General features: G+C 33.8%; 4 protein-coding genes across 4 annotated transcripts; 2 read left to right on the top strand and 2 right to left on the bottom strand.

Moving 5' to 3' along the window:
- The first annotated feature begins 476 nt into the window (after positions 1–476).
- Positions 477–4565, top strand: LOC114403163 (nudix hydrolase 10-like). Its single transcript, XM_028365949.1, has 8 exons — positions 477–756; positions 1451–1516; positions 2189–2329; positions 2493–2570; positions 2669–2719; positions 2827–2861; positions 2962–3070; positions 4300–4565. The coding sequence occupies exons 1-8, from the start codon at positions 607–609 to the stop codon at positions 4507–4509; spliced, it is 840 nt and encodes a 279-aa protein (XP_028221750.1). The 5' UTR covers positions 477–606; the 3' UTR covers positions 4510–4565.
- Positions 4566–5318: 753 nt separating this feature from the next.
- LOC114377070 (extensin-3-like) lies at positions 5319–5759 on the top strand. Its single transcript, XM_028335460.1, has one exon. It carries the CDS (start codon positions 5319–5321, stop codon positions 5757–5759), a length of 441 nt encoding a protein of 146 aa, XP_028191261.1.
- A 1873-nt stretch (positions 5760–7632) lies between these two features.
- LOC114403170 (protein TIC 20-v, chloroplastic-like) lies at positions 7633–8731 on the bottom strand. The gene has a single exon (XM_028365962.1). The coding sequence runs from the start codon at positions 8606–8608 to the stop codon at positions 7973–7975; it is 636 nt and encodes a 211-aa protein (XP_028221763.1). The 5' UTR covers positions 8609–8731; the 3' UTR covers positions 7633–7972.
- A 1447-nt stretch (positions 8732–10178) lies between these two features.
- Positions 10179–11074, bottom strand: LOC114403180 (nuclear transcription factor Y subunit B-2-like). Its single transcript, XM_028365973.1, has one exon. The coding sequence runs from the start codon at positions 10879–10881 to the stop codon at positions 10384–10386; it is 498 nt and encodes a 165-aa protein (XP_028221774.1). The 5' UTR covers positions 10882–11074; the 3' UTR covers positions 10179–10383.
- Positions 11075–12792: the final 1718 nt, after the last annotated feature.

Raw genomic sequence — 12792 nt, 5'->3', positions numbered from 1 at the left:
TAATAAAAAAAAATATCTCATTAGATGTATATATTTCTTATTTTTAATATATAATTATTTTTAGTTTTTTTTAAACTTTCAAAATACAATTATTATCACTTTTCTTAAAATACTGTTATCACCATTTTCTTTGACTGCTTTTCTATTTTTAGATAAATACAGAGCACCAAATGTTTCTCTTTCACTTTTTTAAAAGAATATGATCGAAAGAGAAGAATGATCACGACTTCGATCACTTTTTTAATAAAAAGTAGTATTTTAATAAATTAACATTTTACGGATAAAAAAAATTATGATTTTAAAAACTTAATTAATAGTATTCATTTTTTTCTCTCTAGCATTATATTAGTTATTATACTTGTATTATTTTATTTTATTTTTTGAGTGTCAACTAGGATTTGGCTTCTGCCCATCATTTTGCATTATAAATTGCAATCTTGTGCACACCACTTCCCAACTTCCATTGATTAGTTCTACCCTCCTATGCTTTGAAACTTTAGCCTCTTGAATCCCTCCCTAGCTATAACTCTGCAGTTAAATCTTCTTTGTGACGCTTATCATTAACATTTCTCTTTTGTTATAGTTAATATTTATTCAGTTGAGCCAATGTCAATCTCAGCAAGTTCAGGGGATTTTGAGATTCTCCCTGCCACAGATGATGCCCATGGAGGAGTCATTATAGATTTGAAGGAGCCAATGGACTCTGAAATTTTTGTTACTTTGCTTAGAACGTCGCTCTCACAATGGAAGAAACAGGTAACGATATCCATGCATATATATATATATATATATATATATATATATATATATATATATATATATAATTTTAAATTAAATTAATGTATTCGCACTTCATTAAGATTAAGGTTCACAAAATAAAATATTAATTCACTTAGTGTAACTACGTATTCTTCTCTTCTTACAGTATACAATTTCACTTACTTTGTTTTTATAAATTTTTCTTAAGATTCATTGATCCTTTCTTCCAACCCCTTCCCCTTTGGATAAGTCATATCTTCCCGTGAAAGCCTTAGCCTCCAGCACCGATTACAGAATCACCACCACTCTATCAGCAAATTTTATAATTAAGGAGAGATAAAGGGGGAGACCAGTGAAGGAGGGAACCACCACGTGTGAAACCATGAACTATTATTGTATCATTTTTTAGATCTCCATATACTTGCAATCAGAACAAGATGTTTTATATAATTATATTCAATTTCAGTATTTTATTTTTTCTTTGAATTTGAAAAACAGATCATGTAATATCTGCGCACTATAATCAGCTTACTAAGAAAGACTGGTTCAGCCGGAAAATTGTGAAAAACTTTTATCTAGATAGTATCAAAATTTATGATGAATTTGAATAAGTATATTATCCAAATTATTTGTAAAGAAACCATAACATTAATCCTAATCTCCTATATATTAATTATAATATATGTTGCAGGAGAAATGCGGTGTTTGGATCAAGTTACCTACAGCACTAGTTAATCTTGTTGAAACTGCAGTTAAGGTAATCTTTCCTGTTTTTGTCAGGTTTAATTACTTTAAACCTTGTACAAAGACAGCAAGGTATCTATTCATGCTACAAGATTGCTTTAATTATCTGATTTTAATAACTGTAAACCTTGTTATTAAAAAAAAGATTGTTTTAATTAAATTATCTAATTTTTAAAATCCAAATGGAAATGTTTGTCACATATCTTATAGAAGCCACATATTATAGATTGGATCACGCATGTTAGTTTTCACAATTAAATATGAAATTTAATTTAATAAAACTATTCAGTTTTTAAATTTTTATTTATTTAATTTAATTTCTGAAATTTATATTAAATTGATTCACCTCATCAATATAAGAAGATGTCTTAATTTGTTGAAAAAAAATTCAAGTCCACCAATTAGATATAAAACAAAGATAAAGTATATAAATAAAGAATAATTTAAATAACTTTTTAAATTGGATTAAATTTAAATTGATATTCTAAGATAATATAGAGTGAAATCACAATGGAAATAGATGGAATTGAGAGAAAATATTTTCAGAAAATATGTTATCCCATTTTTGTTAGTTATATAAATTTATTTAATGTATATATATATATATATATATATATATATATATATATATATATATATATATATATATATATATATATATATATATATATATTGGTGCATGCAGGAGGGTTTCGGTTACCACCATGCTGAACCAAACTATCTAATGCTAGTTTATTGGATTATTCCTGAAACAAGCTGCACAATCCCTCCAAATGCATCCCACCGTGTAAGGGTCGGTGGTCTTGTCTTAAATGATAACAAAGAGGTTCGTTCAAAAGAACAACAATTAATATATGGTTAATTCCTTCCTTATTAATTGATTCAGCCCGCGTTTGCTTTCAACTAGTAGTCCTGGTTTCATTTTACAACTTTAATTATTTTTCCTCTCTTTTTTTTTTCTTTTCTTTCTTTTTTTTGGAGGGCTTTAGGTGCTTGTAGTCCAGGAAAAAAGAGGTATATTCCATGAAATTGGCCTTTGGAAGATACCTACCGGAATAGTTGAAGCGGTATGAACATTTTCAAAGAAAATTTCCTCCCCACGCATTGGAAAAAAAAAATTCCAATTTGGTTAATTAGAACTATGAAATTAACATGGTAATTTCAGGGTGAGGAGCTTTCAGCCGCAGTTGTTAGAGAAGCAAAAGAAGAGACAGGAGTAAGTGTATAAGTAAAATGTTGCAATGTTGCATTTCTATTTATATTTGTCGTTGAATGTCCTCTATTATGTTGTATTGGTATAACTCAACTTTGTTCTTTGTTCAGATTGATACAGAATTTGTGGAATTACTGGCATTCAGGTCTCAATTTTCTTCCTGAAATTTACTTAAAATGTGCCTTTCCTTCTTTTCCTCTTATTTCAATTTTGTTTTAACCTGCTCATGTTAATGAGATTTGCAGGCACGCACATAATTCATTCTTTGGGAAATCAGAACTATATTTCCTTTGCATGTTGCGTCCTCTTTCTACTGACATCAAAAAGCAAGATTTGGAAATTGATGCTGCCAAGGTATACTTTTGTTTCTCAATACATCGTGTCATTCTTTAATTTGGTTTGGATGTAAAGATGTCATGTCACAAATGATGAATGAGCTAGGATCATCTCCATCTGTAATAGTAGAATATACTCACTAATTAACTTCCTTCTATATATTGCCATATATCTGAGTCATGTTTTCCTTATGAATGAGTTTAACAAAGTTTATCATGTAACAAAGCAGTTCGTTCTCATCATCCAACAAATGATATTTTCCAAGGATAAGCCCAGATCACATAAGAAGTGACATATGACAAGACACATATGAAACATCCTACTTTAAGACTACTACTATTTTCTGACAGATAAGACAAGAGCGACACATATATATATCTACCTAGCATGTTAATGCGCATGCTAGCTCTCTTCAATAAAGTTCAATGGCACATGCACTTCGAAATTTTTAAATCTTAACTGAAAATACAAACAAAAAATGACTTTCAATATTGCCTTCTGGTGCGTGAACATGAAGTGTGTGTACATAATATGATAGAAAGTACGTTGGATTACTCTGCTAAATAAGATCATTACGAGACGTATATATTAATTGCGATCAAAATTTTTACAAGCATTATATGACCACAATCCACATGTGATTATTTTGTCCCACATTCTTTAACCCATAAAGCAACACATAATTATCTCGTACGTAGTTGAAAATGACCATGCAACTCATAAGAATGATGTGGGTTCTTGAATAATTAATACATGCGCATCCGTTAGAGGATTCTATTTGTTTGCAATTTTTCTACATTTATAAGCTTGCAATTCCTGAAGCCTCAGCTATCATATTAATAGTTCATACCCTTTTCTCTGGAGAACTTAGATCCTAATCCTATATGAATATATGCTGATTGATGATACCCTTCACTCGGAAAGAGATCTTATAACAGGAAGCTAGTTGACCAATTAACTTTTCACTATATTGCTGTATCTGAGTCATGTTTTCCTTGCGAATGTAATTGGTAATCATCTTGTAATTTTTTTTAATAGAGAATTTATATTTGTACATAATTATATATATATATATATATATATATATATATAAAATAAAATAAGGAGATGAGATGGTTAAAGTGATGGGTAAAATTATAAAAAAAATGTTATATAAATTTGTTGTATAAAAATATAACTTTTTTAACTATATATTCAATCCCTTTTTTACTTCATTTCTTTTTATGTATTTCTTCCTTTTGTCACAGTGGATGCCGTTTGAGGAATATGCTGCCCGTCCTATTACAGAACCCTTCAAGTATGAAATTGAGTTATGCTTAGCAAAGTTAGAAAGGAGCTATGCTGGATTCTCTCCACGACCTATCTCATCATATTACAAGGAGGAATTGAGTTATCTATATTTAAATAGCCATGACTTGGACAAATCTTCGAAATCATTCGAGGTCTTTAGGTCTTAGCTAGACAAAAGTTGAATGATATCGGTTTCTCACTAATGAGATGCTAATTAGCTGCACGTTCTTTTTTCATGCTTAGGCACAGGCTCTTATGACTGGTTTGAGAGGGGAAAAAATATTTTGTTTATTTGGATAAAAAAAATTAAAAATTCAAAGTTTTCTCAAGAAATTTTGTTTCATTTTAAAAAAAAAATCATCTTACAATTTTCTTTGTTACAAGCGAACCAAAGGTTTTGAAGATGGTTGAAAAAAATATAGTGATTTTTTACCCCAAATCTTCATTGTGCAATAAATTTCTCTAGTGAAAAGAAGCATTTCCGTGATAAAGCTTGTTCAGCTTTTAGAGTCATCATTGTAATGAACTCCATTATTAATGATAGTGCAACATTTATCAATGATGAAAAAGGCAAGTTCTAAGAAGAAAGAAAACGCACCTTTAATTAAAGAAAGAGAAAGCAGAAGTGAAAAAAAAAGGTTGAAAATTTTAACGATCCGTTACCACAGAGACTAATGCAAAGTGAAGGACATTTGTGTGTGTTACTTCAATACCATGATGACAGATGTGCTGCCATGCGGCACCATATCCTGTGTGTAGAAGAAAAGGAGGCGAAAGATCCAAGACTGTATTAAAACAGGTGCTGGTCGCAAATGAAAACATCCAAATCTAGAACACTCTTTTCCTTATAAAGCTTTTGTCATCTCATCATTGCAATCCCCATTATCTCCCAGCTCCCCACTCCCTTCCTTCTTGCTTCTTCATATAAATGAATTTATAGTCTGAAGTAAGTAAAACATTAAAGTTGATAGAAAAAATGTTTGGAGCAAAGTTTCTAGCAATTTTAGTTGTAAACCTTTGGTTATCAAAGTCCAATTTTAATTTTGAAGCTTATGGGGATGCAGTAGTTGATGTGATCCCAACCCCAACTTCTTGTGAGAACTGTCAGGTCACTCCACCACTTCCTGGTTATCCTTCTTATGGAGCTCCGCCACCACCTTCTGGCTACTCTATATATGGTGCTCCACCACCACCACACAAGGCAGGCCAATCTAAGTGCCCTCCTGCTGCAGGTGTTCAGTGTTGTACCCCTCCTGCACCTTACACTTATGGTTATGGACCTCCAAATACTTATTATGCGCCTCCTAATCCTTACACCTATGTGCCTTATGGGAAAGGACAAGGCCCTGCTTCTATGGTTCTGCCAATTCTAGTCCCCCTCATCATGCTTTTCTCTTCCTTTATTTTTCTAGTCTGAATTTGGCTGCTTTTTGTATTTTATCGTCCTAGAGCGCTTGAAAAAATTAAGGATCATTTTAGATTGGACATCACATGTTATGTATAATATCCTGTTGTAATATATTCAGTTGTGCAGCTCCATGTGGTATATACCATGGCACGATCCTCTCCAATTTCAATATCCATTCCCTTATCCAAGCTCATGTTAAGAATTGCACCAATTATAGTCAAGTTTAATGGGCGATGAGAGGAAAATACACAGCTAATTGTAGCACCAAACTAGCACGATAAATGGAATTTTTTTTTTGGTAGAGATAAATGGGATTTCACACATTCCCAAGCACTAAACGTGCACAAAATTGAAGATTTTGCATTGAACGGGATTTCAATGCTTATTCAAACACACCCTTAGTTTGTCAAATTTGTGCCTGTTGATTCCAGTAATTCAAGCAGGCATGTGATCGTGTCTACCAAGAGGCAACAGGAAAAACGTGAAGAGGCGTGTTAAGTTGAAATGGTTTTCCTTACAGTCTTCATATCACAAAAAATAGGTAATTTCTTCAGCAAATCCAGTGCCCTTGTACAACTCTGAACCAGAGCAAGTTATGTCATTCTAACTAAGCGATGAACAGAAATAAATAAAATCATTACACATGAGAAAGCCTGCTTTTAAATGTTATATGAAGGGTATATCTTTTAATCCAGGGCATTACAACAAAATAGCAATTTTTTTAGATTGTTCCCGAGTGAGTTAAACAGAGTTGTTGACAAGGGTCCAACACCTAAGAGCATTTTTTAAGAACAGAGACCACAAAATGAGTATTGTATTAGCTAACAAGGTACTATATATGAGGTCATGCAAAGAACATCTGGAAACAGCTTTGTTGATGATGCTACATCGTCAACTTGGATAGGTAGCCGGATACCTATATAATGAAAGGAGTATTCTAAAAGTAGAATAACATCAACTTGGGACATTTTGAACCTATTTGAGACAACAGATTGATAAATAATGAAGAGAGTATAACAATGCAAATATGAAATCCCAATTGCTTTTTAAAGTGGATACTGAAACCAAAGACAAAACTACTCTAGAAGTAATTAATGCCACATCAGAGAACAGAGATGGATTGGACACAGGAATTCATCAAAGGAGGAAGTTAAATATGAGGGAATGGATCCTCTCATGTTGAATTTCACAAATCCATTTCATGTGAAAAAATTGTATCTATCTTTCACTCCCTCTCTTCTTAAATGTACATAAATTTTAATTTTAATATAGCCCCACATATTTAATTTCTATGAAGAAGGATATAGACACAATTTTTACATGAAATGATCACGTGAAAATTTAACATGAGAGGATCCATTCCCTAAATATGAAGCTAACAGTTAACATATTGACATCCTGTTATCCTTTGATTTCACACTGAAATTACAATGGATACGAAGCCATCTGCCATCGTTACTATGGGTCATCAATCCAGCCCTCCTAAACTTGAGAAGAGACATGGACTTCAACATCCACACATCGAATTTATACTGTAGGTAACACCTTAGATGCAATATGAACATTGATTAAACATCTTTAGAATTATCCTAGTCCAACAACCTGAGAATTGACACCATCTTGTATCTCAGAAAAGCTTGTCATCCATTAACCAATTCCGGTCATAAACATTAAAAGAATAGTAACCACTTGCACATTCAACTCAGGCTCATACTCCATCATGACCACTCTACATTTATAGAAAAAGATAATAACTTTAGCAGATTAACCCTATCTGTGTTTCCTCTCCCCGTTACGCATAACCATTATAGAAAAACACCACTCTGAAGTCTGAACACTTAGAATAGCTCATACTAAAACCTAAAAACATAAGAACAAAGAAGAGAAGATAACTGATTGTAGGATTGTTAAACATACAAGAAATTAATATGTCTATGTGTGAAACATTACAACTCAAATCCATAACCATTCAGTAAATCCAGAGAGATCTACCATTGAATTCAATCAACAATGGAGAAAGGGAAGTTTCGGATCATCTTACGATAATTCAATCATGAATTAGAAAGACATACTAGAATCCAGCAATGTAAGAAACAAGTAAAATCCGTTTTGCAGAAACTATCTAAGATAGTAACTATTAAGGAAGTGAAAATGCAACTTTTCCGCTACCTAGGCTGAAGTTGCTTGCTATACAATTAAATTACCAATAACGGATTGTTGATTCAAAGAACTTGCCTATCAGCTGCCTCGGCAACAATGGGTAATCTGGGGATTTGACCCAGCAAGCAAGAAGAAGAACCATAAATCAAGCACACCAAGAGGAACAAGAACACAGTGCTATCCAAACTCATAATCAAATCCAATCCCAACCCATCTTTGGGATTAAACCCTCTTTCAAGGAGGTCAGGGAAAATCAAGAGCACATCAAGGACAACGGCTTGCATAGTGTTGAACCTCACATACTTACTGAAATTGGGGTTTCTCACCACAACAAAATAAAGGGTCAAAAACACAAGGAACCCATTAAAAGGGAAGCTCTTGAAGACTCTTATTGCAGGAACCAATGGTTGAACAATGGCTTGAACAGGGTAGAACTGTGTGATTACATATTTTCCATACTGTATGCCATCAAAGAAAGGGTAAAAGTAGCAAAGTGCTGAAATCAAACGGTCAGGAACATCAGCAGAGTCACTGCCATTGGATTTGGCCACTATGAGGCTTCTCAGTTGGTGGGGTTTTCTCAATTTCTTAGGAAGAATGCTTAGAGTGAGAAGAGAGGAGGAATGAAGAAAAGTGGATTGAAGTGGCTTCTGTGAGAAGGTAAATGCTGCGGGGCAGAGGAAGGAGGAGGAAGCCATGTTTCAAACAAAGATTCGATTTTGGATGCTGTATGTTTGCCGAATGGGGAGAGAAGATGAGGAGGGAGAAGAAGGACAAGGAGATAGATAACATCACACTCTTTCTTCTTTCAACAACAACTACAAAAAATATCTTTTGCTTGGCTTGGTGAAAGAAAATTAAAAATATCTTTTTTCCTTGGACAATAAACCTTTACTTTAAATGATTTTTTGAACAATACACCTAAACTTTATATTATAAAATGAACATACAACTTTATTTAAATGTCGTTACGAATAAATTGAAATAATGTAAGAATAGTTTATAAAAATGACAAATGAAAAAAATTATTTGCACATTGCCACCAATATTACTTCTTTTCTTTTTTTCTTAATTTGTTAAAGTCGCCTTTACTATATACAATATTGATAGATATAATTATAGATTCACGGTAACAAATAATAAATTATTAGAGTTTTACATGATTCCATTGCCCAGATGGTATAGTTGTGGGCTGGCTTGGCTTGTACAAACATCGAAGCCTACATTGCTTACAATCGGGATTTGCTATTTCCACTCCCCCTTGATACTGATACACTTTCCTTTCTATTTTTTTCTTCTCAAAGATACCCTAACAATTAATCTTGTATTTTTGCACTCCCCCATTTTGTAATTCTTTCTGCCTCTGCACCAGTCAACCGTGCACAATCCTAGCGTTCCAATGTTCGATCACAAGGAATACAAAAATTGCCTTGGCAGCATTAATCTACATTTTCTCCTTTCTATCTTTATTGCTCTCTATATCTTTTCTCCTCTGCTTTGAAACCCTAGTGGTGTATGTGAGTTTGCACCTTCCTAAGTGGCAATGACAATGGCATACAATAAAACAGTTGTTTCACTTTTTTCGATTTACCAGATCTCGGCAATCGCAAATACATGTATGTTCTATTTGATTCTACAATTGTAATACTCTTTCTGGTATTAATGGCGACGCCATACAACGCAAAATGTGTTTCATATTATCTATGCTGCCTTTTAGCTTTTTCGAAAATGGCTAATAGGGGAATGCTTTTTTTTTTTTTTTTGAAGAGGACATTTTTGAAAAACAAATTGAGAAGGGGAGTGTCTAAGCAAAGATGAAAAGAATGGACATACCAACTGTCCAAAAATAATTCAGAAGGCCCAAAGAAAAACAAAGCTTCAGATGAAGAAAACACGAGCCCTTCCCCCATCTTTTGTGAGATTTTAATATACATGTACAAAATTGTAAATTTTCATCGGTCATCAACTAATTAAAAATTATTATCAATACGACTTTTAAATAATTATTGTAAAATTAATAAATTTTAAATTTTATGATTAAATGACCGAATAAAAGTGCAATGTGAGTGCATAGTATGTACTATTATTTATTCATTTTACTGCTAAGTCTATCAGGAAATATGGATTGGATTTTCTCTTTAGGTTGAAATCATAGAACATATATTGATAGATTTCTGTATCAAGTTACTGGTTGTGTGCGCTACATGATATTTGATGGTTTCAGCTTATATTGTTGCAGATAAAAAGAAAATAGAGATGATTATGAACGGGGAAGAAAAAGGAATATTTGAGAATTTGCATTGGATGTAAATAATAGATGAGGAGGAAGAGTGAGTATAGGTATGATAGAGAGAAACAGTAACAAGTAACAAGACTAACCAACCCAGTGATCTTGCAAAGGTTGAGTGGAGAAGAGAGTTTAATTAAATAATATAATATAAAAAGTCTAGGGAGTGGCGAATAGAGGAGCACGTCATCTGGGTCTACCAGGGGCAGGATAAGTGGGCCCAGGCACTTGATGATGGTAGGCAGGGGAGCCGTACACGTGTCCCTGATGATAGGAGGAGGCGGAGGCCGAGTCCTTAGAAGAGTCGCGGGCGGCCACGGTCTTCTCTCCCTCCATCTCGCGGAAGCGCTGGAGGTAAATCTTCAGAGGCTCCACGTACTCTTCGAATCCCAGGGTTGTCATGGCCCAGAGAAGATCGTCGCCGTTGATGGTCTTGCGCTTCTCCCTCTGGCACTTGTCCGACGCCTCACCCGTTATGAAGCTGATGAACTCCGACACGCATTCCTGCACCGTCTCCTTCGCGTCCTTCGAGATCTTCGCGTTCGCCGGCAAGGCCTTCTTCATGATCCTGCTCACGTTCGCTATGGGGAGAAACCGGTCCTGTTCCCGAGGCGACAACTCGCTCAAGTTTCCACTGTTTCCCGCGTTCTGCGCCCCTCCCGAGTCGTTGTCCGACTCAGCCATCTTCACAATCAATCCAGGAATCTTCTTCTTCTGCCTTCACTAGCAGTGTCCGTTGGATCTCTCTGCTTAATATTCCTTTATCTGCTTCCCACGTGGAACCTTCTGTGCCGTTGTTTCTCGATAAGTCTCTGCTTTCACGGACACCTTTCTCACCATTGGATTGCCTCACTCATTATTCATCTTCACCGTTGCTTTCGTATCTGCTACATTCTCCGCTTCCTCACGTCTAATATTTTTATATTTATAACTACTTTTTTATGCATACCCATTTTAATTTAGGGTTTAAGATTCACTCATTAATAATTAAACGATAATTGTGATTTCAAAATCTAATTTTAAGTGTAACGCATTACTCTCGTCATGCATGAATCTTAATACGGGGGTTTTGTTTATGAAAGGGTGTGACTAGATGTGTCGGTGTTGGCAATGCCACAGTGAGTCTTTTGAGTTTTAAGGCCTCCTCCTGTCCGGTGTCCATACCACAACCAAACGCTATCATAAATGATTAGATGTGAATAATTAAGCAATTGTAGGGCACAAGACGTGGAATCAATATAGTTTGATCATCGTTGCTTTTCTTCCTTTTCAAGCAAATTTGATCTTCAATATCTATTTCCGTATAAACGTATATGGCATATCATATTAATGCTGCTGGTGTTACACTAAGAATGGGAAGCTTACTGTGCAAGTACGTACGAACAAGTGTGACATTCCCAAATGATTGTCTTATTGGCAATTTGGCATTAAGCACGTTGGGTATTTCTTCCATGCTATAGGCTATAACTCAAAACGTTTTTTTTTTTTTTTTTAGTTTTACATTCAAACAATTGAAATATTATAATAATTTTATAAATATTTTTTATATACATATAGGCATACCAATCATCCTCTTTCCTTTTACCCAAAGGAAAGTATATATAGGCATAAGAGAGACATGGTGCAATGTCATTATTTCTATCTCTTTTCATATTATGCATTCATTCCCACCTTAATTTTATAAATTCAATTTCTCTATCCCTCTTTTTTTTATTTTTAACATATAATTCATTGCACCCTAACAAATATTTAGAATTTTTTTAACTGCAAATATTAACGATTTTTCATGTGACGAACTTGGCATTATCCATCTTGAGCTAGAAAAATATTGAGCTTCCCAAAAATATATAAAGCAAGAAGGTACAATCAAATTGTATCTCTTGTATTTAAAAGAAATGCTTATCCAAGTACTTATATCTTTTTTTAAGATATAGATACCGTTAAATGACAACCTCGTACAACAAACTGAATCAATTAACAATTGCCCCATAACTTGCATTAACGATGAAGAAGAAAATGTCCCAACAATGACCTCCAAAGAGATAATAGTTAATTGTTGGTCATCTAACTTGTGATACAATAGGTCAAACAAGAGGTGCAGAACAATGAGTTATATATATCTAATATTCACATCTCCCACCCACCCACCCACGGACACTCGTACAATAATTTAATCATCTGGAGACATAGGCCTTTCAAGTAAGAAAATGGGTGGCACTAGTTTAGTTATAGTCAGTGGTCACATATACATATGGTGACTTTGCATGCATGTAGGCATCCACTAATAAACATTAATTGTTAGGGGTGCTAAGTGGGTCACCGACCCATGCATCATTGCTTTAATTTCTATTATTGATGTGATGTCCTTTACCTTGTTTTGTTTCGTTTTAATTGTTCAACTCTTTTGTTTTCTTACGCGTATATTTTTTTAGGGATACCAAAAACTAAACTAGAAGATATCAAATTCAGTTGAGTTTTAAATGTTTTAGCTCGTGTGAAGTCTTTATTATACGTCCATATGTAGTAGTAATATTTAAAAAGTAACTCGTGTCATACTGTTTTTTAACATTAAAAAATTATTTTAAGTTAATGAAT

The sequence above is a fragment of the Glycine soja genome, chromosome 2 (assembly GCF_004193775.1).
Source record: "Glycine soja cultivar W05 chromosome 2, ASM419377v2, whole genome shotgun sequence".
Classification (NCBI taxonomy): Eukaryota; Viridiplantae; Streptophyta; class Magnoliopsida; order Fabales; family Fabaceae; genus Glycine; species Glycine soja.
The sequence above is the reverse complement of the archived record's forward strand: the minus strand, read 5'-3'. Positions and strand labels throughout refer to the sequence as shown.